The sequence below is a fragment of the Xenopus laevis genome, chromosome 6L (genome assembly GCF_017654675.1).
Source record: "Xenopus laevis strain J_2021 chromosome 6L, Xenopus_laevis_v10.1, whole genome shotgun sequence".
In the NCBI taxonomy this organism is placed as follows: Eukaryota; Metazoa; Chordata; class Amphibia; order Anura; family Pipidae; genus Xenopus; species Xenopus laevis.
This window is the reverse complement of record NC_054381.1, coordinates 74,800,146-74,823,338: the sequence shown is the minus strand read 5'-3', so window position 1 is coordinate 74,823,338 and position 23,193 is coordinate 74,800,146. Positions and strand designations below refer to the sequence as shown.

The following is a 23,193-nucleotide window of genomic DNA, read 5'->3' as shown; positions in this document are numbered from 1 at the left end:
CTTGCCAAATACTGTAGGCATCTATGGTTCTATGCAGCATTTGGTGGTTAAAAGAAACAAGAAGATAATGGATATATTGGCTTAATTAAGGGGTTAATTAATCTTTGAGCAAGCTTTTGGTATATTTTAGAATGGACTATATATATGCTGTATTTTATAGTTTTTAAATTACTACTACCTATTACACATTTTTTGCTTGCAATCTGAACTTTTTGGGGCTACAAATATATTGTTACTTTTTATTGCTTATCATTCCTTTCAGGCCTTCTGCTAATTACAGTATCTTTCAGAGTGACACCCTGATAGCTGGGGAAATTCCCCCCCATAATGTCAAAACCTACAAAAAAGAAAACATTAAGACAAATAAAATGAAAATAATATTAGAATACCCCTGTTACCCGTTACATCATACTAAAATGAATTATAAGATTAATTACCCCTTTAAATAAATACAATTTATATTATTCATATATATTATATATTGAAAAGAGAAATAACAAATAGCTGTTAACATATTAAAAAATTCATAGCTGTTCTAAGGAGCGTTTCTGCTATGAGGCAAGGTAAGAACCTTGCCTCAGGCAGCAGTGCCCCACAAATTATCAGTGGCAGCAAAAGTAGCTTCTAGTAACTTTGAAAGCCAAATATCCAGTTATTAAACCAGTAATTAAGCTCTTCTAATGCAGAAAGCACAATTGCACTCTCTGCACTAGCGATTTCCCCCCTTTGGACCCCCACTGGCGATGTAAAGCTAAGCACAGGGGGAGAGGCTTTGGGGCTAGAATATAGCATAAAGTATATGGGGCCCATGTATTAAACCTCACATTTTTCTGGTTGAGTTTTTAAAGGAGAAAACTCAAAATTTTAGAGGAAAAAACCCTCACATTTTTAGAGATTTATTATACCCCAAAGCTGCTAAGAATCAGAATCTGAAAATACTCCATCTCAAGCCTGTCAAAGTCATATAGAAGTTAAAAGCAGATGTCCCTAAAGTTGTTTCTTGACAACGTGATCTGCACTGGATAATCCGATAAAGCTAGGATTTTTGCTGTGACAGTTAGGGATGTCGCGGACTGTTCGCCCGCAAACTAATTCGCGCGAACATCGGCTGTTCGCGTCCGCCGAATGTTCGCGAACGTCGCGCGACGTTCGCCAATTTGGGTTCGCCTTAGCTGGCGCTTATTTTTGACCTCTCACCCCAGACCAGCAGATACATGGCAGCCAATCAGGAAGCTCTCCCTCCTGGACCACCCCCACACCCCCTGGACCACTCCCCTTCCATATATAAACTGAAGCCCTGCAGTGTTTTTTCATTCTGCCTGTGTGTGCTTGGAAGAGCTAGTGTAGGGAGAGAGCTGTTTAGTGATTTGAGGGACAATTGATAGTAACTTTGCTGGCTAGTAATCTACTTGATACTGCTCTGTATTGTAGGGACAGAACTCTGCAGGGATTTGAGGGACAGTGAGTTTAGGTTAGTTAGCTTTGCTGACTAGTAATCTACCTTCTACTGCAGTGCTCTGTATGTAGCTGCTGTGGGCACTGCTTCTGATCTCATCTGCTGACTGCTGTAATAACCCAATAGTCCTTGTAAGGACTGCTTTTATTTTCTTTTTTGTTTTTTTACTTTGCTACTATAAGAGCCCAGTGCTATTAGTCTAGCTGTGTTGGGGAGTGGGACTGGTGTGCTGCTCCTAGTAGTTCAGCACCAACCAGAGTAATTTTTTTTTTTTTAATATATATATATTTTTTTTATTTTACTTATCTTACTGTTCTTTAACGTGTCCAGTGCTGTTTGCTGTTCTTCATAGTAGTTCACCGATAGTAGTGCACTTGCAGGCATTGTTTGCCCAGTGTGTTCTTCAAACAACTGCCACCTAGCTGTGTGAGCTTTTTCATATTCTGTCTAAATATCAATAATAATACCGTCTCCAGAAACACCACCTGAGTGACGTTTTTCAAGCAGCAATAATATATTCCGTATCCACTGCTGTAGTGTATACGTTGACCTTGCAGGCATTGTTTGCCCAGTGTGTTCTTCAAACAACTGCCACCTAGCTGTGTGAGCTTTTTCACATTCTGTCTAAATATCAATAATAATACCGTCTCCAGAAACATCACCTGAGTTGTTGTTGTTGTTTTAAAAAAAATGCCAGGCAAAGGCAGGCCGCCACGCAGAGGCACTAGGGGCCGTGCTGCTATGCTATCCTGTGGCCCTAGGAAATTGCCCAGTTTTACAAAGGCAATTACCCTGAACTCCCAAAATGCTGAAGAGGTAGTTGACTGGCTTACACAGCACACCCCATCCTCTACCGTTTCTAACTTTGCCACAACATCCTCATCCTCCTCTGCTATGGGCACCCCACGTAACACTTCCTCCACCACCGGCGCCCCTTCTTCACTGGAGTCAGAGGAGTTATTTACACATGAGTTTCTTGAACTGAGTGATGCGCAACCATTATTGGCAGAAGAAGATGAAGGAGATGAGGACGTTACACCAGATATAATTCTGGCAGACAACACAACAGAGATGGACATAATGAGTGATGAGGAGGTCCCCGCTGCTGCTTCCTTCTGTGAGCTGTTAGAAGAAATTGATGCATCTGAGGAGAATGATGATGAGGAGATTGATGTTTTGTGGGTGCCCAGTAGAAGAGAGCAAGAGGGAGATAGTTCAGATGGAGAGACGGAGAGTCAGAGAGGCAGGAGGAGAATAAGACTTAGAAGAAGCAGGGAGGACAGCTCGCAGGGAACAGTAGGGCAACAACATGTATCGGCACCTGTGGTCAGCCGGCCAACGCACCCGCCATTGCCGCCAACTTCTACTGTTACCGCCAGATTGCCAGCTTCAAAAAGGTCAGCGGTGTGGGATTTTTTTAATGTGTGTGCCTCTGACAAAAGCGTTGTAATTTGCAATGAGTGTAGTCAGAAACTGAGTCTTGGGAAGCCCAACACCCACATAGGTACAACTTCTATGCGAAGGCACATGAACGGCAAGCACAAAGCACTATGGGAGCAACACCTCAAAGGCAGCAGACAAACTAAAAGCCACCCTCCTTTTGGTCCAGCATCTTACTGCTCTACCTCTGCTGTCTTTGACCCGTCTGAACCACCCTCCACTCCGCCTTCCACCTTGACCACCAGTTCCCAGTCATCTGCCCCCAGCCAAGTTTCTGTGAGGGCCATGTTTGAGCGTAAGAAGCTAATGTCTGCGAGTCACCCCCTTGCCCGGCGTCTGACAGCTGGCTTGTCTGCACTCTTAGCCCGCCAGCTTTTACCATACCAGCTGGTGGACTCTGAGGCCTTCCGCAAATTTGTAGCAATTGGGACACCGCAGTGGAAGGTACCCAGCCGCAATTTTTTTTCCAAGAAGGGAATACCACACCTGTACCACCATGTGCAGAGCCAAGTCACCGCATCTCTGTCACTTAGTGTTGGGGCAAAGGTCCATATGACTACTGACGCATGGTCCTCCAAGCATGGTCAGGGCAGGTATGTCACCTACACTGCCCACTGGGTGAACTTGGTTATGGCTGGGAAGCAGGGAATGCGTGGCTCAACAACAACAGTGGAGTTGGTGTCACTGCCACGGATTGCACGCGGTTCTGCCACCACCTCTACTCCTCCTTCGCTCTCTACCTCGTCTTCTTCCTCTGCTTCCTCCTCCTCTGCTGCTGGGTCCTCCTCCTCCACACCTGTGCACCCCCAGCTCCCCCTAGGCTATTCGACGTGCCAGGTACGCCGTTGTCATGCTGTCTTGGGGATGACGTGCCTGGAAAGCAGAAACTATACCGGATCTGTACTCCTGTCATCTCTGCAGTCACAGGCCGATCGGTGGCTGACCACACACCAACTGAAGATCGGAAAAGTGGTGTGTGACAACGGAAGCAATCTGTTGGCAGCACTGAGACTGGGCAATTTAACACATGTGCCCTGCATGGCACATGTTCTGAATTTAATAGTCCAACGTTTTGTCTCGAAGTACCCAGGATTCCAGGACATTCTCAGGCAGTCCAGGAAGGTGTCAGCCCATTTCAGATGTTCCTACACAGCCATGGCACGCCTTGCTGACATTCAGCAGCGGTACAACATGCCAGTCAGGCGTTTAATTTGCGACAGCCAGACTCCCTGGAATTCAACGCTCCTCATGTTTGAACGTCTGCTGCAACAACAAAGAGCCGTCAATGAATACCTGTTTGAACTGGGTGGTAGGACTGGATCTGCAGAGCTGGGGATTTTTTTCCCCCATTACTGGGTGCTTATGCGCGATGCCTGCAGGCTCATGCGCCCTTTTGAAGAGGTTACAAACATGGTCAGTCGCACCGAAGGCACCATCAGCGACCTAATACCCTTTGCTTTCTTCCTGGAGCGTGCCGTGCGACGAGTGACAGATGAGGCTGTAGACCAGCGTGATGAGGAGCAGGAAGCGCACGATTTCTGGTCGGAATCACCAGAACGAGCCCAGGCACCTGCTGCAACGCAGGGAGAGGTGTCAGAAGTGGAGTCAGAGGAGGAATGTGGCTTTGTGGAGGAGGAGGACCAACAGGAGCAGGCTTCCCAGGGGGCTTGTGGTGACCTTTTGGGGACCCCTGGTCTTGTACGTGGCTGGGGGGAGGAGACCGTGGATGATGTAGTCCTTGATAACGAGGAAGCGGAGATGGATACCTCTGCATCCAACCTTGTGAGAATGGGGTCTTTCATGCTGTCATGCCTGTTGAAGGACCCCCGTATCAAGAGGCTTAAGGAGAAGGACCTGTACTGGGTTGCAACGCTACTAGACCCTCGGTACAAGCATAAAGTGGCAGAAATGTTACCAACGTACCACAAGTCCGAAAGGATGCTGCATTTACAAACCAGCCTGCAAAACATGTTGTACAATGCTTTTAAGGGTGATGTCACTTCAGGAACTCATCAACATTCCAGGGGCAGAGGTGCCAGTAATCCTGCCACGAGCGCACCTGCAAGGACAATGCACTTTGGCCACTCTGTAACGTCAGACATGCAAAGGTTTTTCAGTCCAAGGCAGCGCCAGAACCCTTCTGGATCCACCCTCAGAGAACGCCTCGACCGGCAGGTAGCGGACTACCTGGCATTAACTGCAGATATCGACACTCTGAGGAGCGATGAACCCCTGGACTACTGGGTGCGCAGGCTTGATCTGTGGCAAGAGCTGTCACAATTTGCCATGAACCTCTTGTCTTGCCCCGCCTCAAGTGTCCTCTCAGAAAGGACCTTCAGTGCAGCAGGAGGGATTGTAACTGAGAAGAGAACTCGCCTAGGTCACAAAAGTGTGGATTACCTGACCTTTATTAAAATGAATGAGGCATGGATCTCGGAGGGTTACTGCACGCCGGAAGACTTATTCTGACTCCCCATGCAGCTGTCCTTCTCTGCACGCCGCATGACTCCACACACAGCTGTCCTTTAGCGTCCTCCTCCCTCCGCCACCGTTACAAACTAGGGTGCAAACCCTACTGGTTTCATTTTAAGCAAAACTTTTTGGACAGGTAAATCCTGAGTTTTTCTGGCCTCTGTGCTTCAGTGGCTGCAACCATAAAAATATATATTTTCAGCATTTATATGGCATATTTTTTCTGGCCTCTGTGCTTCAGTGGCTGCGACAAAAAAAAATTAATATTTTCAGCATTTATATGGCATATTTTTTCTGGCCTCTGTGCTTCAGTGGCTGCAACAAAAAAAACATAATTTTTCAGGAAAGTACACATGCCTAATTTTTCAGGGTTCTGCAACAGTGGCAAAATCGCATCTTTTATGGTCACCGCAGGTGATCAATAAAGTAGACCAAAACTGGGCCCACACTGCAGAATCAGTGTTTTTTGGTTCACTTCACTGTACATTGAATTACCTCTGCCTGACCGTGCACGTGCGCACAAGCACGGTGACTGCTAAACACACCACTACAGAAATATTGCCACCAACAGGACGAACATCCTGGAGGTGACAAGCAACTAGTAATTAAAAACTATTATTTGCTCACTTGACGGTATCATTCATTAAAGCTCTTTGCGTTTTTTTGCGTTGCAGTAAGCGCCGCGTTTTGTCTTTGCGTGTGAACAGGCTGTAACCTTTACACGACTTGATTGGCATGTAGACGCCGGATGTTTTAAAGCAGTTTATTACACAAGTTTAGAAATGTAGTGTGATTTCTGCCCTTTACAGAACTCTGCAAGGATTTGATGGACATTTTAGGTTAGGTAGCTTTGCTGGCTAGTAATCTACCTTCTACTGCAGTGCTCTGTATGTAGCTGCTGTGGGCAGCTGTCCTGCTGCTGATCTCTCATCTGCTGACTGCTGCCTGTAACCCAATAGTCCTTGTAAGGACTGCTTTTATTTTCTTTTTTGTTTTTTTTACTTTGCTACTGTAAGAGCCCAGTGCTATTAGTCTAGCTGTGTTGGGGAGTGGGACTGGTGTGCTGCTCCTCCTAGTAGTTCACCACTACCAGCACCAACCAGAGTCAAAATTGTTACAAAGTATCTTATTTGCACCTGTTAGCTGTTCTGAGCTCTCTGCCAAAAGCTAATTAAGTTAGAAACTGGTTTTTTTCTGGCTGTTCAGTGCAGAGAAAAGAGGGACTGGTGTGCTGCTCCTCCTAGTAGTTCACCACCACCAGCACCAACCAGAGTCAAAATTGTTACAAAGTATCTTATTTGCACCTGTTAGCTGTTCTGAGCTCTCTGCCAAAAGCTAATTAAGTTAGAAACTGTTTTTTTTCTGGCTGTTCAGTTCAGAGAAAAGAGGGACTGGTGTGCTGCTCCTCCTAGTAGTTCACCACTACCAGCACCAACCAGAGTCAAAATTGTTACAAAGTATCTTATTTGCACCTGTTAGCTGTTCTGAGCTCTCTGCCAAAAGCCAATTAAGTTAGAAACTGGTTTTTTTCTGGCTGTTCAGTGCAGAGAAAAGAGGGACTTTCCAGTACAAAAGAGGGACAGGGGGTTGAGTGGTCAAAAGAGGGACAGTTGGGAGGTATGCAAGTGCCACCTAGCTGTGTGAGCTTTTTCACATTCTGTCTAAATAACAATAATAATTCTGTGTCCGTAAACATCACCTGAGTGATGTTTTTACAGCAGCAATAATATATTCCGTATCCACTACTGTATACGTTGCCCTTGCAGGCATTGTTTGCCCAGTCTTTAACCAAGTGCCACCTAGCTGTGTGAGCTTTTTCACATTCCGTGTCCAGAAACATCACCTGAGTGACGTAGTGTGATTTCTGCCCTTTACAGCACAAAACGCAGCGCTGTGTCAACAATGTATTTTTCAGATACATTTTTGCCCTTGATCCCCCTCTGGCATGCCACTGTCCAGGTCGTTGCACCCTTTAAACAACTTTAAAATCATTTTTCTGGCCAGAAATGTCTTTTCTAGCTTTTAAAATTCGCCTTCCCATTGAAGTCTATGGGGTTCGCGACGTTCGCGAACCGTTCGCATTTTTGGACGCAAGTTCGCGAATATGTTAGCGAACATTTTTTCCGCCGTTCGCTACATCCCTAGTGACAGTTCAATAAAGTCGAGTTTTAGGAGTGTCAATGGTACGATTCAAATTGACAAACAAATATTTTTTTTAAGTGGTCATTGCAGTTCTATTTAGGCTATTGCTTGATTCTCTGGCTTCAAGTGATTGGATCAGCCCTAATAAATACATTCAAAGTAACTTGCCATTATCATACATTCATTGGATGCAGTCAGCACAGAGGATCACCTGCCAGAACATTGCCACTCATATGTTGGTTGTATTAGTAATGTCAAAACAAACGTTGCATAACTGCATTTGTTATTTATTAGAGTTCGCCATTTGATAAATATGCTTTTACAAATCCCATAGGAATGAAAAGAATGTGGGTGGGTTTTTCTGTGGTAAACTCGAATCTCCCATTTTGATAAGTCTGCCGTTATGTGTTTAGTTGTACTGTATATGTGTCCACAAAAAATTTTATATTCTCAGTCATAAACTTAAATTACCATCTTACAGAAGAAAAACAGCAAATAAACCATAAAAAGCTAAATTTCTATGTATATTCTGTTGCCTGGCTGAATACATTGTACATTACTTTACAGCTATGGGCCCTTTGGCTTCGAATATTATGTACTGTAGCTTCGTTTTAACTTTTATCTTTACAAAATAAGATAATAATATCAGAAAAAAGAGGAGAAAAAGATAAGAAAAAAGATGATCTGATCCAATGAAACACAGAACTACATCTTTCAAAAGTAAGATTTGCTGTCTTGTGTACAGATGCATTTGCTTCTACTAACTTTCTTGCAAGTTCTTAGTTGTCAGATGTATATTGCTTATGTGGTGACAGGGAATTAATGCGGCTACCAAAAACAGCTGGGTTTAAACACAGCTCTCCAAGCAGCCATGGAGGGATGTTTACAGTGACAAGTGCACTCTTTCTTAGCGCTTTTTAATCGCTACTTCCTTTCAGGTGCTAATGATTGCCATGCTAATTAGCAATGTAGTAAGCCAGACTCTGCATTATGTGATGCATAAAGACAGGAACTCTAGTGATCTGTTCAAATAGTGATTAATTTATTAAAACAAGGAAGTAGTATGAAGCAAGGCAAAGCCTTATCAACTATGCTTTAACACATTATAATTATTGACTTGAGCAACAAAAGAAAAACAAAAGTTCTCATTATTGCTGTTAACAGTTAAAAGTAATTAAAGAAGAACATTTTACTTTTTCCAATTTCTAGTCTAAGTGATGCTAAATTATTTGATCTCCAGAGACTATAATGTGAAAGGAAGCTTTGCAACCACATTCATAGTGTACTAATAGCAAAGTTAAAACCATATGAAGGTGCATGTAGAAAATAGACTATTAGATCCCTGAAATATATTGGAATTTTAGGGGCAGATTTATCAAGGGTCGAATTTCAAAGTGGAAAAAACTTTAAAATTCGACCATCGAATTGGATTACTTCAACTTCGAACGTCAAAGTCGAAGTTTTTTTGTATCAATCGTACAATGAAATCCTTCAAATTATCGATCGGTTGATTTTCCTTCGACTTCTAAAGACTCAGCCAAATGTTGGCTATGGGTTATAGGAGGTCCCCATATGTTAACATAGCAATTTGGCAGGTTTAAGATGGCAAAGTGTCGAAGTCGAACTTTTTTAAAGAGACAGTACTTCGATTTTCAGAAGTCGAACTTTTTTACTTCAAATCGAAGTCGAAGTCGAATTTAGGCCTATTCGATGGTCGAAGTACCCAAAAAATAGTTCGAAATTCGAGTTTTTAACTTCTGCACCTTAGTGTCTGACCTTTTTGACTTAGGCAATTGCTTAATGGGAAGACATAGGAAATAAAAAAGGAGAGGGGGTATATCTGTTTGTTGAGGAAGCTGAAACATTATGGTGGATTTTTTTACAGATTGTAAAGAGTCCAGCAAATTAATAATAGGGGGATGCTATAGATCCTCAAGTTAGTGTATGTATGTATAACTTTATTTGTAAAGCAGTGTTAGGGAGTTGCAGTCCCGTACAATACATAAAAGTGCAATATATAAAAGTACAATTTATAAAAAGTACACATGGAGGATACGTCACATAAATGAAACAATAAATATGCACAGTAAACAAAGCTTATATTAGAAGATTTTTTTTCTTGAAGAGATTGAAAGAGCACTCAAAGAAATTCATAAAGGTTTAAGATGAGAGGTGGCAGTGGATGTGGATGGTATCAAAAGCCGCTGGCTCTGAGAGGAGCAGAGGAGACAGCCAGGAACATACAGTGAGACGTGAAGAAATGTAGTGAGGAGCAGATGAGTGTTTTCATCCATGAGGAGATAGCTAGTAGACAGTTTGAGATCTTGGTCTGAACATCAGTGGTTAGGGAAGGGGTAGAAAATTTATATCAAAAAGATATCTGTCCCAAGGCCTCTTTCTTTTAGTTAAAACAATTTTTATTTATGTTCACATTAAGATCAGAAACATACTGACCCCACATGGCCCCCCTTACGCGTTTCACACGCTCCAGTGCTTAGTCATAGGTGTCTCTGAGAGACTAAGCACCGGAGGGTGTGAAACGCATAAGGTGGGCCATGTGGGGTCAGTATGTATCTTATTTTTAATGTGAACATAAATTGGGACAGATATCTTTTTGATATAAATTTTCTACATGTGACTGCCTGTGAACTGGGGCAGGTCCCTTCGGCTTAATTGGAATTTAATTGTGGACTCCCGAATTTTTGAATTTGTTAGTGAAGGGGTGTCTAAATATATCAGGATGTCATCGGCGTACAGATGATATTTAAGACCAAATGAATATATAAGGTCTCCTAAAGGAGAACAACAGAGGGCCAAGTACAAACCTTGGGGTACCCAGGGCTGGATGTACATAGCGGTCACTGCTAGGCCCGCTGCCATTCATTCAAGCCCATTTTGCTATTATTCGCTCAAATTTTCATCATCGGGACCAGAGAAATGGGGATTGGTGCACAGGGAATGTAAAAAAGGATCATATCTCCTGTGCTTCCCCAGTGTTTCTGAACCATCGTGGGTGTGGTTGGGCAGTATGCCACCCCTTAAAATCCTGCTGCCCTAAGTCCGGGCCTTGGTGGCCTTTCCACAAATCCAGGCCTGGGGGTACCCCCACACTAAGCTGAACCGGGGAAGAATATTTGTTAGCAAAAGTAACAGAGAAGGAATGGTCAGAAAGGTAGGAAGTGAACTAGGATACAGCTTGATCCCTGATACCAAGTGAATGGAGAATTTACATTAGAACAGAGGGTTCAACAGTATCAAAAGCAGAAGATAAGTCTGGGAAATAAGTAATGAGTAGAGTAATGTCCTTTGCCCTTGGCAGTCTGGAGATCATTTCAAATCTACATAAGGCAGTCTCAGTGGAATGTACATGTCAAATGTCAGACTGCATAGGGTCCAACATATTAAGTGTGCAGAGAAAGTTAGTAATATGAGAAAAGACAAGACATTCCAGAAGTTTAGAAGCTATCGGTATAAAAAGACAGGGCAGTAGTTACACAAACAGGATGGGTCCAGTGTAGCCTTTTTCAGAATGGGCTTGACATAGGTCTATTAATAACTAGGGAAAAGTACCAGAAGTCAGTAAGGAATTCAATATATGAGTAAGTGCTGGATTAAGTGGTGGGATCAAGTGATTGCGTGGTTAATGGAGAGAACAGAAGAAGTTTTAAGACTTCAGACTCAATTATAAGGTCAAAAGAGTTGAAGAGGCAAAGATGAGATTGAGGAAGGGTGAGAGTATCTGAAGGTAGAAATATTGTTTGTGGATAAAATCGACTTTGTTTTTAAAAAGTTGGTTCTGGTGGGTATGTTCAGATGTTAACATTTCATTTGTAGAGGGATGAAGCAGTGAGTTGAATATGGAAAACAAGCATTGTGGGTTGTATATAGTATTCTATAGTATCTATAGTATTCTTGTTTAGCTTGGGATAGGGCAGTGCCAAGGCAGGCCGTAAGAAATTTATAGTGAAGGAAGTCTGTTTTTTTACAGGATTTCCTCAACATGCTCTCTGCTGTTCATGTACAGAACCGCATACATCTCATCCATGGACTAGGATTGCAGGTCTGACTGCATTGTCGCTGCAGAGGGGCGTGGGTGTTGATAGCAGCAGATAGAACAGGCATTTACAAGTCAATCAGGATCAGTGGAAACACAAAAGGAGCAAAGGCTAGGACTGAAAGAATTTGAGCAGTTATATCAACAGTGCAGGTGTTACAAACCAGAATGTTTGGCTGAGGGTTAGCAGAGAGGGGAGTGCACAAGATAGAAAAAGAGATAAGATGGTGATCTGAAAGATCTGAAAAGCAGTACTGGTAGATGCCAAAAGATTTAGGTTTTTTAGTAAAAACCATATCAAGGAAGTGGCCACCCTTATGGGTTGCTCTATTTGTCCATTGCTGATTGTGATGGGCACGACTGAGACGAGTCATCCATGTGACAATTGAAGTCACCCAATATAATTGTAGGGCTGTTAGAACATAGGAAAAAAGAGAGCCAAGATCAGAGAGAAATGTAGCAGAAGATTTAGTATAAGGAGGCCTGTAAACAACTGCCACATGTGCAGCGAGAGGGTTGACCAGTTGAACTGCAGGCACCTCAAAAGAAGGTGAAGCGGCTAAAGAGGAAGAGGCTAAGTTATTATTACAAATAGAAAAGGCTGCTAGTCTAGAGTAAGCAATAATAATGGGGGATTTTAATTACTCAGAAACTGACTAGAGCAACACTATTGACAGTACAGATAATGAACACGTTTATAAACTTGTTGCATGATAATGTTATGTCACAAGATCTTATGGAGCCAATAATGTTATCTCAATTAATGTTCATTGCAAAAAGCAAAAAAGAAAAATTACATTGGAGAAATCTAAATTTCAGAAAAGCAATTTTTAGCTCCTTAATGGCAGTGTAACAATCTCGTTCTCTGGAACCTTGAATGATGAAAGGTACACTCTAATGCACAGGGTACCCCTGTGGATTCCAATGTTCACCAACACCTGTTTGGGGCCCGGGCTTTCTGCTGCGGAAATCAACAAGGAAAGTGCGTATAACAAAATGTCCGTAAATGAGGTACCAGCAGGATAAGATAAAACATAGACGAGAATCGGGCAGTGGGTCGAGGCAGGCGGCAAGAATCGGAGTCAGAAGTCAGGCAGGAGTCAAAAACCAGGAGTACAAATAACAAGAATAACGCTTCAGCAAGAACAGTAAACTGGAACCAGCTTGGGCACTCATAAAATGGAAGTCTTGCCTTTTAAATGAGTTTTGGCGCCAAATCTGGTGCCTCTGGATGATGCTCTGTGTCACGACGCGAGTGTCATGCTGCTCAGCGTCCAATGTCGGCGTCATTCTAGACGCAGACCCAGAAGTGAGTGCCTGCACACCAAAAACCTAGGAGAGTTGTGCCGGGAGGTAAGGGAGAGGCAGTATTTCAGAGCATACTTGGGGCTTTATGTTTCCCATTAAAACACAGCTTGTATTTAATTTTTATTCTCCCTGAATCAGTTGTACTGGCATATACAGCGTCAAAATGGTTTTCGGTGGCTTTTTAGCAAGTGAGTGAATTCCACATTTAGTCATTGGCTATTATGAAACAGCGGCAAAAAAATGTTGCCAAGAAAATGCACTGAAAAAACACCAATTCACTTTAATACTTTTGAATACTTGAGATTTTCTGGCGAAGCAAACATTCACTCATCACTACAAGTGAGAAAATATAGTGTAATTGAGCATTGCTCTTAGTACAAAGTTGATCCAGGGACTGGTCTGTTTGCCATCCTGAAGTTAGGAAGTATTTTTTCCCCTGTGAGGCTTCAGAAAGGGTTTTTTTTGGCCTTCCTTTGGATCAACTAGGCAGGTTTCATATAGACATAAAAGGTTGAACTCGATGGACGTGTCTTTTTTTCAACCTAAGTTACTGTGTTACAATGTATAAAGTGAACACTTATTTTTATTTTTTCAACTGTGAACTAGACCAATTATATATATTATAATGTGCTGCTCCTGTCACATTGAATCTTTAATCCAGTGTTTTATTTTTGTGTTATATCGTCTACTATATTTTTGTTGTTATTATTGCTTAAAAACCTACTGATAGATATTTACTAACATACCTAAATGCAGAAGTGGAACCGTATTATAAGCATTGTGAATATATAACTTTGTATTGAATTTACATTGCCCTATGACACAGATGATGTTTGTCTCCCATGTTTCAGGAAGAATTCAAAAGAGCATTCCCTACTTCATATCGTTTCCCATTTAATAAACTGCTAAATAGGTTGCCTATTGCAGATGCTGACAGTGTGAGTAGGGGGCCATTAAGGGTACTCCAAGTTAACGTAGCCAGCATCTGGCAAGGGAATCGCATTTCCCAATTTTAAATTGAAAATTATGTCAGATGGAGAAATATGTTTTGTGTACTTTGTCCTGGTGCTACCAGATACCTAAACAACAACATAAGTTGTTAGTCCAAGGAAAATAAAGTGCTGTTACCTTCAAACCATTAGCATAGCAATAGTTAGCCGGATTCTATGTGTTGCACCTCCGCCGTGTGTGCTGCAGTATTATCCAAGAAAGCAGAGTTCCAAGAATCAACCAAAATGCAGGGTTAACTGCTCAAACTTTTGTGTTTATTGTTAACACAACATGTTTCGAGCCCTATCAGACTCTTTGTCAAATGTGAAACAATACGTGGAATGGCATATAAATTGGTGCTATACAGGAAGTGGCATAACGAGGTAAGTACCCCTACCCTCAATGGAAAAAATTCCATACCAAAAGTACAAAAAAAACCAAAAGTATAAAAAATCCAGTACGTATCCAATAAAGTTCTTTTTAAAGATAATCCCAATGGGTGTGTATTTTCTTTCAATAAACAGTCGTTTGTGGGTTACAGGAAACATAAGAGTTAAAGATTGCTGTGAAAATAAAAACATATAACCAATAAGCTATATCCGGTACCGCCTATTAAGGCCTACCTACCCAATCTGTTTCAAAATAATTGAATTCAATGACATCGAGTACACAAGTCTCAGAATTTCTACATCGCAAGGTTAAAATATTGCCCATACATTACCATAAGTAATATTCTGAAAATCTCTTAGAGCTTGGCTAGGGCAAGAGGTCAAAATCTGGAAAAATAAGTTAGAGATCGTGTTAGTATATGTACTATAAAGCAGGTTACAAAAAAGTTTTAACACTCCACTACTCGTTTAATCCTTTTGTATTTACTGTGTTGAATTTCCTAATCCAGTACATTTCTCTTAGTAACCTCAGTTTCGAATCACCTCCTCTTGGAGGGAGTTTATAATTGCCCCCTAAGGTTAGGCTATATCATAATATAAGTTTTGAATGGAAGTGAGTAGTAGATACAAGTCCCAAGGTTTCAATTGACTGCACTTCTGGAACAATAAAAATTCTGACCAAAGTATTGATACTTAATGGCATGACAAAAGCATAGATATATTTGTAAATAGAAGCCTGTAAAGCATAAAGATCTTAAGGTTAATGTGAGTAATTTAGTTTATCCGTATTGTCATTTTTGTTTTGCAGATGGCCAAAAGGACATAGAGGATGAACTAACAACTGGCTTAGAATTGGTGGACTCATGTATTAGGTCGTTACAGGAGTCAGGGATTCTTGACCCTCAGGATTATTCTTCTAGTGAAAGTTAGTGTTTGACTTTCTTTAATCTTTTTTTATGCAATTGATTTGCATTGCTGCAAACTTGTTAATGCGGATAATCGGTATGAGACAAGATTGCATGTTGCATATATGCTTAAAACTGAAGTCAAGTTAGTTGGCGACTCCATATTTATGAGCAGAGATTTAAACTGTTTTCTGAATCTGCTGGAATATAAAATGAACTTGCAAGTTACCATATGTTTTTTCTCTTTGTGAGGAAATTTCTGCCACTTAAGAAGTGGGAGATTTTTCCTCAGGTACACAGTACTGAACATATTGGTAAATCTGGCCATCCGCAAAAAGGGAAGGTAGTATCATACTTACCATGATCTTCCTTTCATGGATAACTCCATGCCATACGTACCTAGATAGCCCCCACCCCAGTGCTCCCGTCAGAATGACCCTCCCCAAAGTTTTAAAAGCCCAACCCTACCCCCCCAATCCGGTGTCTCGTAATAAGCTTCTAGAAACTACTGAAAAGGGGATAGGAACTATGACATGGAGTTGTCCATGAAAGGAAGATCACAGTAAGTATGATACTATCTTCCCTTTTCACTGAACAAATCCATGTCATACTAATGCAAGCTAATATCAAGTTAATATCCCCAATGGGAGGGTAATATCCCCAATGGGAGGGTAATTGTTCCACTTAAGGAAAACTGGCCAAGTGTAATCAATACCAGATAAAACTCAGAAGAATGAAACCTTCACAGGTGGACCGAAATTACCTTGTAGAAAACCAGTGAACTCTATTTCTTCTTTGGACTGTCAGAGAAAGAAAAAGTACTAGCACTCTTTAGAGGCAGAACCCACACCAAAGTAATGATACTGAGAGTGAAGCCAACATGGCAATTCCACCTAAAAGGAGAGAACTAACTCCACTTAAAGAGAAGTGGATAGTAACCCAGAGTAACACATCTCCATAGTCTTACTCCCACTACTTAACAGCACAGCTGTTCCAACCGCGTACAACCCACAAGAGCACTCTTGGAAATAGCTCAAAAGAATGGTACCTGCAAATGATAATTTAGTAAGGTAAAGTTCCCATCACTAGTATTCTACATGCCCCAGCTATGTATAACACTACAGATACATAGCACCACCTAGTGTAGTTCCCCCGTTTCTTTAATACTAAGGAACCTGTATTTCCTGGACCATAACCAATACACCTTATTAATTAAAGGTCTGTAGAATGACTCATGGAGACGGACAGTCGCCATTGCGTGCATACCTTACCTGCCCTGTGAGGTATCTAGGAGCATTCTGCAGCCTGTACAGGTTAAAATTGTTATCATTCATGATCCTCCACCAAACAAGGCTGGATAATATTAAGGATCTGCGTGCCCTATGGAGTGGGCATCGTAACAGAAATGCATGCAGATATGCATAACCTTGCTAGGATACAGTCCTCTTGAGCCTTTTACAGATGTGACCTGGACATAACTGAAGTTATTATATCCCATAGATAGGGCCTAGAACCAAAACCTTTTGGCATACTCCCACGAGTCTACGAGGAAGGAATTTGACTGACTCCAGGAAGTATAACAACCAATACAATACTGCTAGGGGACAGTAATATAGGATATGGATATTCCAATGTGTGTGACTACAGAATCTTTCTCAATGCTTTTTATATTTGTAACCCTAGCATTTTTAATCCATTCAGTGTTTTAAATATCTATAACACTAGCATTTGTAATTCATTTCTCTTGTATAAAATTGTAATGAGTTGATATGTGAGAGATATGGATAGAATTTGCAACATTTAGTAACTTTATAGAACAATGTTTCAGGATTAGGCTATTGGGTTATTTATTTTAATCTTATCTGTACTATGAAAGAAGATAAATGGAAGGAATGTTTGTAATTTTAGATAAACATGTAATTGGGGTTTACTTATGATGCAGATTATGTAAATTCCAGTTTGTGGTTTTAAGGCATGTCCATAGTTGAGTTTGGAACTTTGAGAAAGGCCATGGATGGGGCCAAAACCTTAGTCTTGAGCCAATTTATTAATAAAAATATTTATATATATATATATATATATATATATATATATATATATATATATATATATATATATATATATATATATATATATATATATATATATATATATATATATACTGGTTGCTTTCGGTGTCCCAGCTGTACCTCTTGTAGATACATGAATCCAGGCACTAGTTTCAGACACCCACACACAGGGGAAAGATTCGCTATTAGACATCATATCACGTGTACTACAACACACCTGATATATTTAGTTACATGCCCTTGTGGTCTTTCTTATGTTGGAAAACAGACTTGATGCTGAGACTGAGAATGGACGGACATAGATCCGCTATATAAGTGTGGCATTCAGGGATGGTAAGACACAAAAACCTGTAGCGAAACATTATCTGGAAATGGGCCACAGACTTCCAACATTTAAGTATATAGCGATCGACCACATACCCCCTCTTCGAAGAGGTGGTGATAGATCTAGGGCATTACTTCAACGAGAAGTTTTCTGGATAAGAAAACTAAATACGCTCTCGCCAGGGGGATTAAATGAACACTGTTCTTTTTCTTGTTTTCTTAATCAGAGATAAGGATCTATATTGTAACAAATTGAAGTTTGTAACAGTTTCAACATAATATGTGGCTCTCTTTGTTATTTTAGGGGGAAAATTGTGGAAGCACTCAAGGCTAAATCAAAATATATTTAAATATAATGGAAGTGCTACTTACTATGCACTTCCCTGGGCCCCTGTCTCACAAACAATTCAGTATAAATGCAAGTGCATGTTTACAAAACAGGGGTTTTTAGTTACCAAAGTTATGATCATAAAATTGAAAAGCCACCATACCACGTCAAGGTAAACCCCATATGGCGGTCCCTAACTTATTTTAAAAAGAAAAATTTCTCTGCATAATAGCATTACCTGTGTTCAGTGTGTGTTGAGCATTGGTTTAAATTTGAAGGCTGAATCCTCCCCCGCCAGTAAAGGCTTTTAAGAGAGAGGGATTGCCCAAACCAACGCCCACATTTAAAAGCGTAGGACCACCAATAGTTTTAAAGGGTGGGTATGGGGTGTTATTTTGTTGCATACTCAGCTAGTCAAGCTATCCGACAACAGCTATATAAGAGTTAATTTTGATTTGATGTTATACTCCAGAATGAGGCTGTATAGTGATTGGTTAATCAACATGTTTTTAACTATTTAAAGGGATTTTAAACTTGAATCTGGGTCTTGATAAAGGTCCAAGCAGGGGACCGAAACGTTGACCTGTGTTCTTTTACCATTATGACTAAATAAAAATTGAAGATTTTATTAAAATCCCAGTGTGCATTCCTACACAAGAGGACTTATATACTAACGGCAAGGAATAGCACCTGGGTTGATACTACTGCGTGGGAGTGCTTAAACCGTTGGAGTTTGTATATATATATATATATATATATATATATATATATATATATATATATCCAGAAGAAATGGTACAATGTAGACAGAGGATCACGCTCACAGGACTTAATGCAAAAATTCTGGTGTTTATTGGAGCAAAAAGCTAACATTTCGGCTAACACTCTTAGGGGCAAATTCACTAAAGCGTGAAGTGCCTTACGCTAGCACAAATTCGCCAGCGTGACGTCATTTCGTTACTTTGCAGATTTACATAACGGGTGCTGGTGTAAATTCGCTAGTGAAGTGGACCTACTCTAGCGCTTCTTCGCACCCTTACGCCAGGCGAAATTGCGATATGGCGAAGGGAGGTAACTACGCCAATTCACTAACTTGTGCATTTTTTCTGGACGTTACCTCTTGCAATAGAGTAGATTGGGCTTGCTTCAAAAAAAATTTACATTTTTTTCTAAGTCCCAAAAAACGCTGGTGTCTTTTACTTTTTTAAGGGTGATAGGCTTAAAAAGATCGTAAATTTTTTGGGTGGTACCCTCCTTCCCCCCCTACATTTCCTAACAATTCACCTAAACTATACAGTGGGCACATGTATAGGGCAAAATAACAACTCTATTTTATTTTATAAAGCTTTCCCAGGCTTGTGTAGTGTAATGTATTTGCTGCTACATATACGTTCATTGTACTTTAACTTGGCCCCCTATGCAAATTAGGCATCTCTAGCTTAACTTCGCTTTGCTTGACGAATTAACACTAGCGCAGCTTCACTACCTTTTGCCTCCCTGAGCACAACTTCAGATTTTAGTGATTTAGCGCGCCCTGGCAAAACTTTGCCTGGCAAAGTGCGGTGAAGTGCGGCGAAGCCAACGCTGGCGCAACTTCGGAGGTAAGTAAATGTGCCCCTTAGCCTTTATCAAAGCGCTTGATACAAACAATCCACAACCATTAAACAGCCCCAGGGGCGGAAAAAGGAGGTGTAGTGACATCATAGTAGGGGAGGGGTTACACAAGGGAAAATCAAAAACGAGGAGGTGAGATGATGTCATAGTAGGGGGAGGAAGTGCACAAAAGAAATTCACGTTACATAAAAGGTAGTAGCTGCTTAATAAAAAATTAGTGTCTAAAGAACATTAATACATTAATATTGGATCTTTGTACACAGTCAATGTAGCAAGTACGTTGTTGGAATAACAGACAATTATACATTAGTGCAGTGTCGGACTGGCCCAACGGGATACCAGGAAAATTCCCGGTGGGCCCGGGTGTCAGTGAGCCCTCATGCTGCTAAACATTTGGCCTATTTATTGCCATTCCCTATTTCTATGAGAACAAAGAGGCTAAACAGAGGGAATAATAGATTATAGTATGTAAAGAAAAGAGACTATTAGAATAGAGGTTGAGTGAGTAGAGGAAGAATAATAGTACTGAGAGTGGGCCCCGGTCTAAGGTTTTTTGATGGGCCACTAATCTAAGGCTTTTGGGTGGGCCCCTGGTGTGCCAATCTGACACTGGATTAGTGGGATTAACATGTATTAAACTATTCTTGCTTGGAAATCAGCAGGGTAAGTCAAAAGTATCAAAACCAGTTGAAGAACATCTGATAAAGCTTAGTGCTTGTGCACAGTCTGTTGCAGAACAGCGCTTAGTAACATGAAGGTCCCCATTCATAGAACTGTATGAATTAAAAATGTCAGTACCTGTTGGCCTTACAGTATGTTCCATTGTTGGGACATCGATCTTTTCAAGGGGGGAGCCAGAGTCTGTGGTCCCTCCTGTATTACCCGTGTGGACTGTTGTAGTCAGACATGGGCCGTGACTGGACCCAAGGGTGGAAAGATGTGTAAACTTCAAGTATGGCCAATAGATGGCGCCAATATGCCCGTAGCTATGTGTATAGTTCAAACAACTGGTGACTGTGGCATTGTTAAGATAGAGTCTCATAGCAACTAAAATTGTCTGAATGTGGTGCAGTTGGTACCGGTCCTGGTATTGGGTAGTCATGTAGATGTTGTAGAGGATTGGTAAAATGTGTAGGATCAGTGTTTTGAAGGTTTTGTCCCATTTTGTAGGCTACTCGGGCAGCGTGTCTTAAATGGGGGGTGGAAGCATACGGCCCCTTTGTATAATCGAGCAATGGTTATGGATGGTTCTGTTGAAGGATCTGGTGCCGGGTGACAATGTAGTAAGAAAAGTGAGGCCGGTTGAAGCATATGGTCCCTTTGTATAATTGACCAATGGTTATGGATGGCTCTGGTGAAGGATCTGGTGCTGGGTGAGAATGTAGTAAGAAAAGTGATGCAGTGTCAGCTGTTGTGGGAATGTTCGTTAATAAATCATCCTGTGTAAATAATGTAGCTTTCTAAAGGCTGTTCAACAATTCATGTAAGGGATACCCACGTTGTTGGAAGTGGGTAATAAGTTCATCAAGTTGATTGCTCAGTTGTGCTTGGTCAGTGTTGTTCCATACCACCCTGATCATTTGTGAGTATGGGATGCCTTTTAGGAGATGTGGCGGGTGACAGGAAGAATAATGCAATTGGGTATTCCTATCAGTCTTTTTCCGGTAAATGGTAGTGGTTAGTAGAGTGTCCTGTTTCTACAGTTCTACAAATGGGGACCTTCATGTTACGGCCTCTGGAACTAAGTGCTGTTCTGCAACAGACTGTGTTACGCACAAGCATTAAGCTTTATAGGTTGTTCTTCAACTAGTTTTGATACTTTTGACTTACCCTGCTGATATCCAAGCAATGGAAATGGAATTGGTTTAATACTAATCTTCTGATCTAACTAATCTCTTTCTATGTGTAACTTAGCGAATATGTATCATTTACTGCTATTCCAACTTGATACATTGTGTACTAATATCCAATATTAATGTATTAATGTTATTTAACTACCTTTTATTCAACATGAATTTCTTTTGTGCACTCCCGCCCCCAACTATGACATCAACATGTTAGCAGAGAGCTGATCTAAACTGCATGTGCAGCATATCTGTAAGTGATGACTCTTGAGAGTCCCTCAAAAGGTGATATTTGACATAAATGTGTTTAGTACGCTGGTTCACCTTTTCTGTTTGTGACAACTTAATACATCCTTGGTTGTCTTCCAAGAGTAGGGTTGGTTCATGTATGTCCATACCCAAGTCCATCAAGAGATGATGTAACCAGATAACTTCTTATCAAGCTTGTGCTGTGGCAATATATTCAGCTTCTGTTGATGATAAAGCTACTGTGGCTTGTTTTCTACTGGTCCAACATATGGTGCCTTTTTTAAGTTGAAACAAAAATCCTGCAGTTGACTTGTTATCTTTTACATCACCTGCCCAGTCTGTGTCTACATAACCAGTTAACTTTGCTATGTGTACGGCTGGCAATTTCAACTTATTATTAATAGTCCCTTTCAGGTATTTTATGATATGCTTTACCACATTCCAATCACAATGTGATGGAGTTGAAACCTTTCTGCAAAGTATTCCTACTGCTGCTGCAATGTCTGGTCTTGTCACTGTCGCTATGAACAACAATTTGTCAATAACCTTTCTATATCGGTGGTTGTCTGTCAACAATCGCTCACCATTCTCGCCTTTCAGATATTCAACTTCCATAGGCATTTTCACTTCTTTTGCTTCCTCCATTGCACAATAGGTTATCAGTTCTTGATATTTATCTCTCTCAATTTGTATTCCATGGTAATATGTGACATTTCCCAAATCCTTAATTTCAAAGTTTGCCTTTAGTCTTTGAACAATATCATCACTAGCACAGCATCCACATAGATCAATACATATATCCATCTGTTGGTTTCTTTCTTAATGTAAAGACATCTGCCTTGCTTCTGCAAAATCCTCCATATAAAAACTTGATTGGTTTTCTCATTCCAGGCTCTGGCAGCCTGTTTAAGTCCATATAGGCCCATCTGAAGTTTGTATATAAAATTTATGGTTTCTGGACTCACAAAACCAGGTGGTTGTTCCATGTATAGGTCTTCATCAATTTCACCATAAAGAAATGCAGTTTTCACATATAGGTGTCTTACTTGCATACCATTGCTGGCTGCCATACATAAGAATGTTTTCACAGTTGTATGTTTTACTACTGGAGCAAAAGTTTCATCATAGTCCTGACCAAATTTTTGTGAGTACCCTTTGGCAACTAATCTAGCCTTGTAACACTCAACTTCTCCATTTGCATTGTATTTCATTTTAAATATCCACTTTCAACCTATTGCTTTGCGACCCTGAGGTAACTGAGTCAAAATCCATGTTTAATTTTTGTTCAAGGAATCAATTTCCACTTGTGCTGAAACCTGCCATTTTTTGGCTTCACTTTTTGGTAGCTGATTGATCTCTTCCCAGGAGTTTGGGTCAAATATTTCTTGTGTGTAAGCTTTGTAAGAGTATCTGGGAGCTGGTATCCCTTTTGTGGTGCGGGTTGACCTTCGCAGTTCAGTTTCCTCTGTGATATTTGGTTGTTGAGGTGTACTTTGTGAATTTTCCATCATGCGCTTCATAGAGTCACTTGTTTTGGCAAGTGGTTCTAGCCCTCCTGTCACGTCACAGACACTGTTATTGTCTCTTCAGAGGATTCAGGTAACATGGT

At 41.0% G+C, this 23,193-nt stretch overlaps 1 protein-coding gene across 10 annotated transcripts in view; it reads left to right on the top strand.

Annotated features, from left to right (window-relative positions):
- LOC108718510 (catenin delta-2) overlaps positions 1–23,193 on the top strand; it is a 757,810-nt gene that overhangs the window by 397,320 nt on the left and 337,297 nt on the right. For all 10 annotated transcript variants that reach the window (XM_041566188.1, XM_041566184.1, XM_041566181.1 and 7 more), the window contains one exon: positions 15,060–15,176. In XM_041566188.1, coding sequence (XP_041422122.1) covers positions 15,060–15,176 — 117 coding nt within the window. The remainder of the gene's footprint in view (positions 1–15,059; positions 15,177–23,193) is intronic.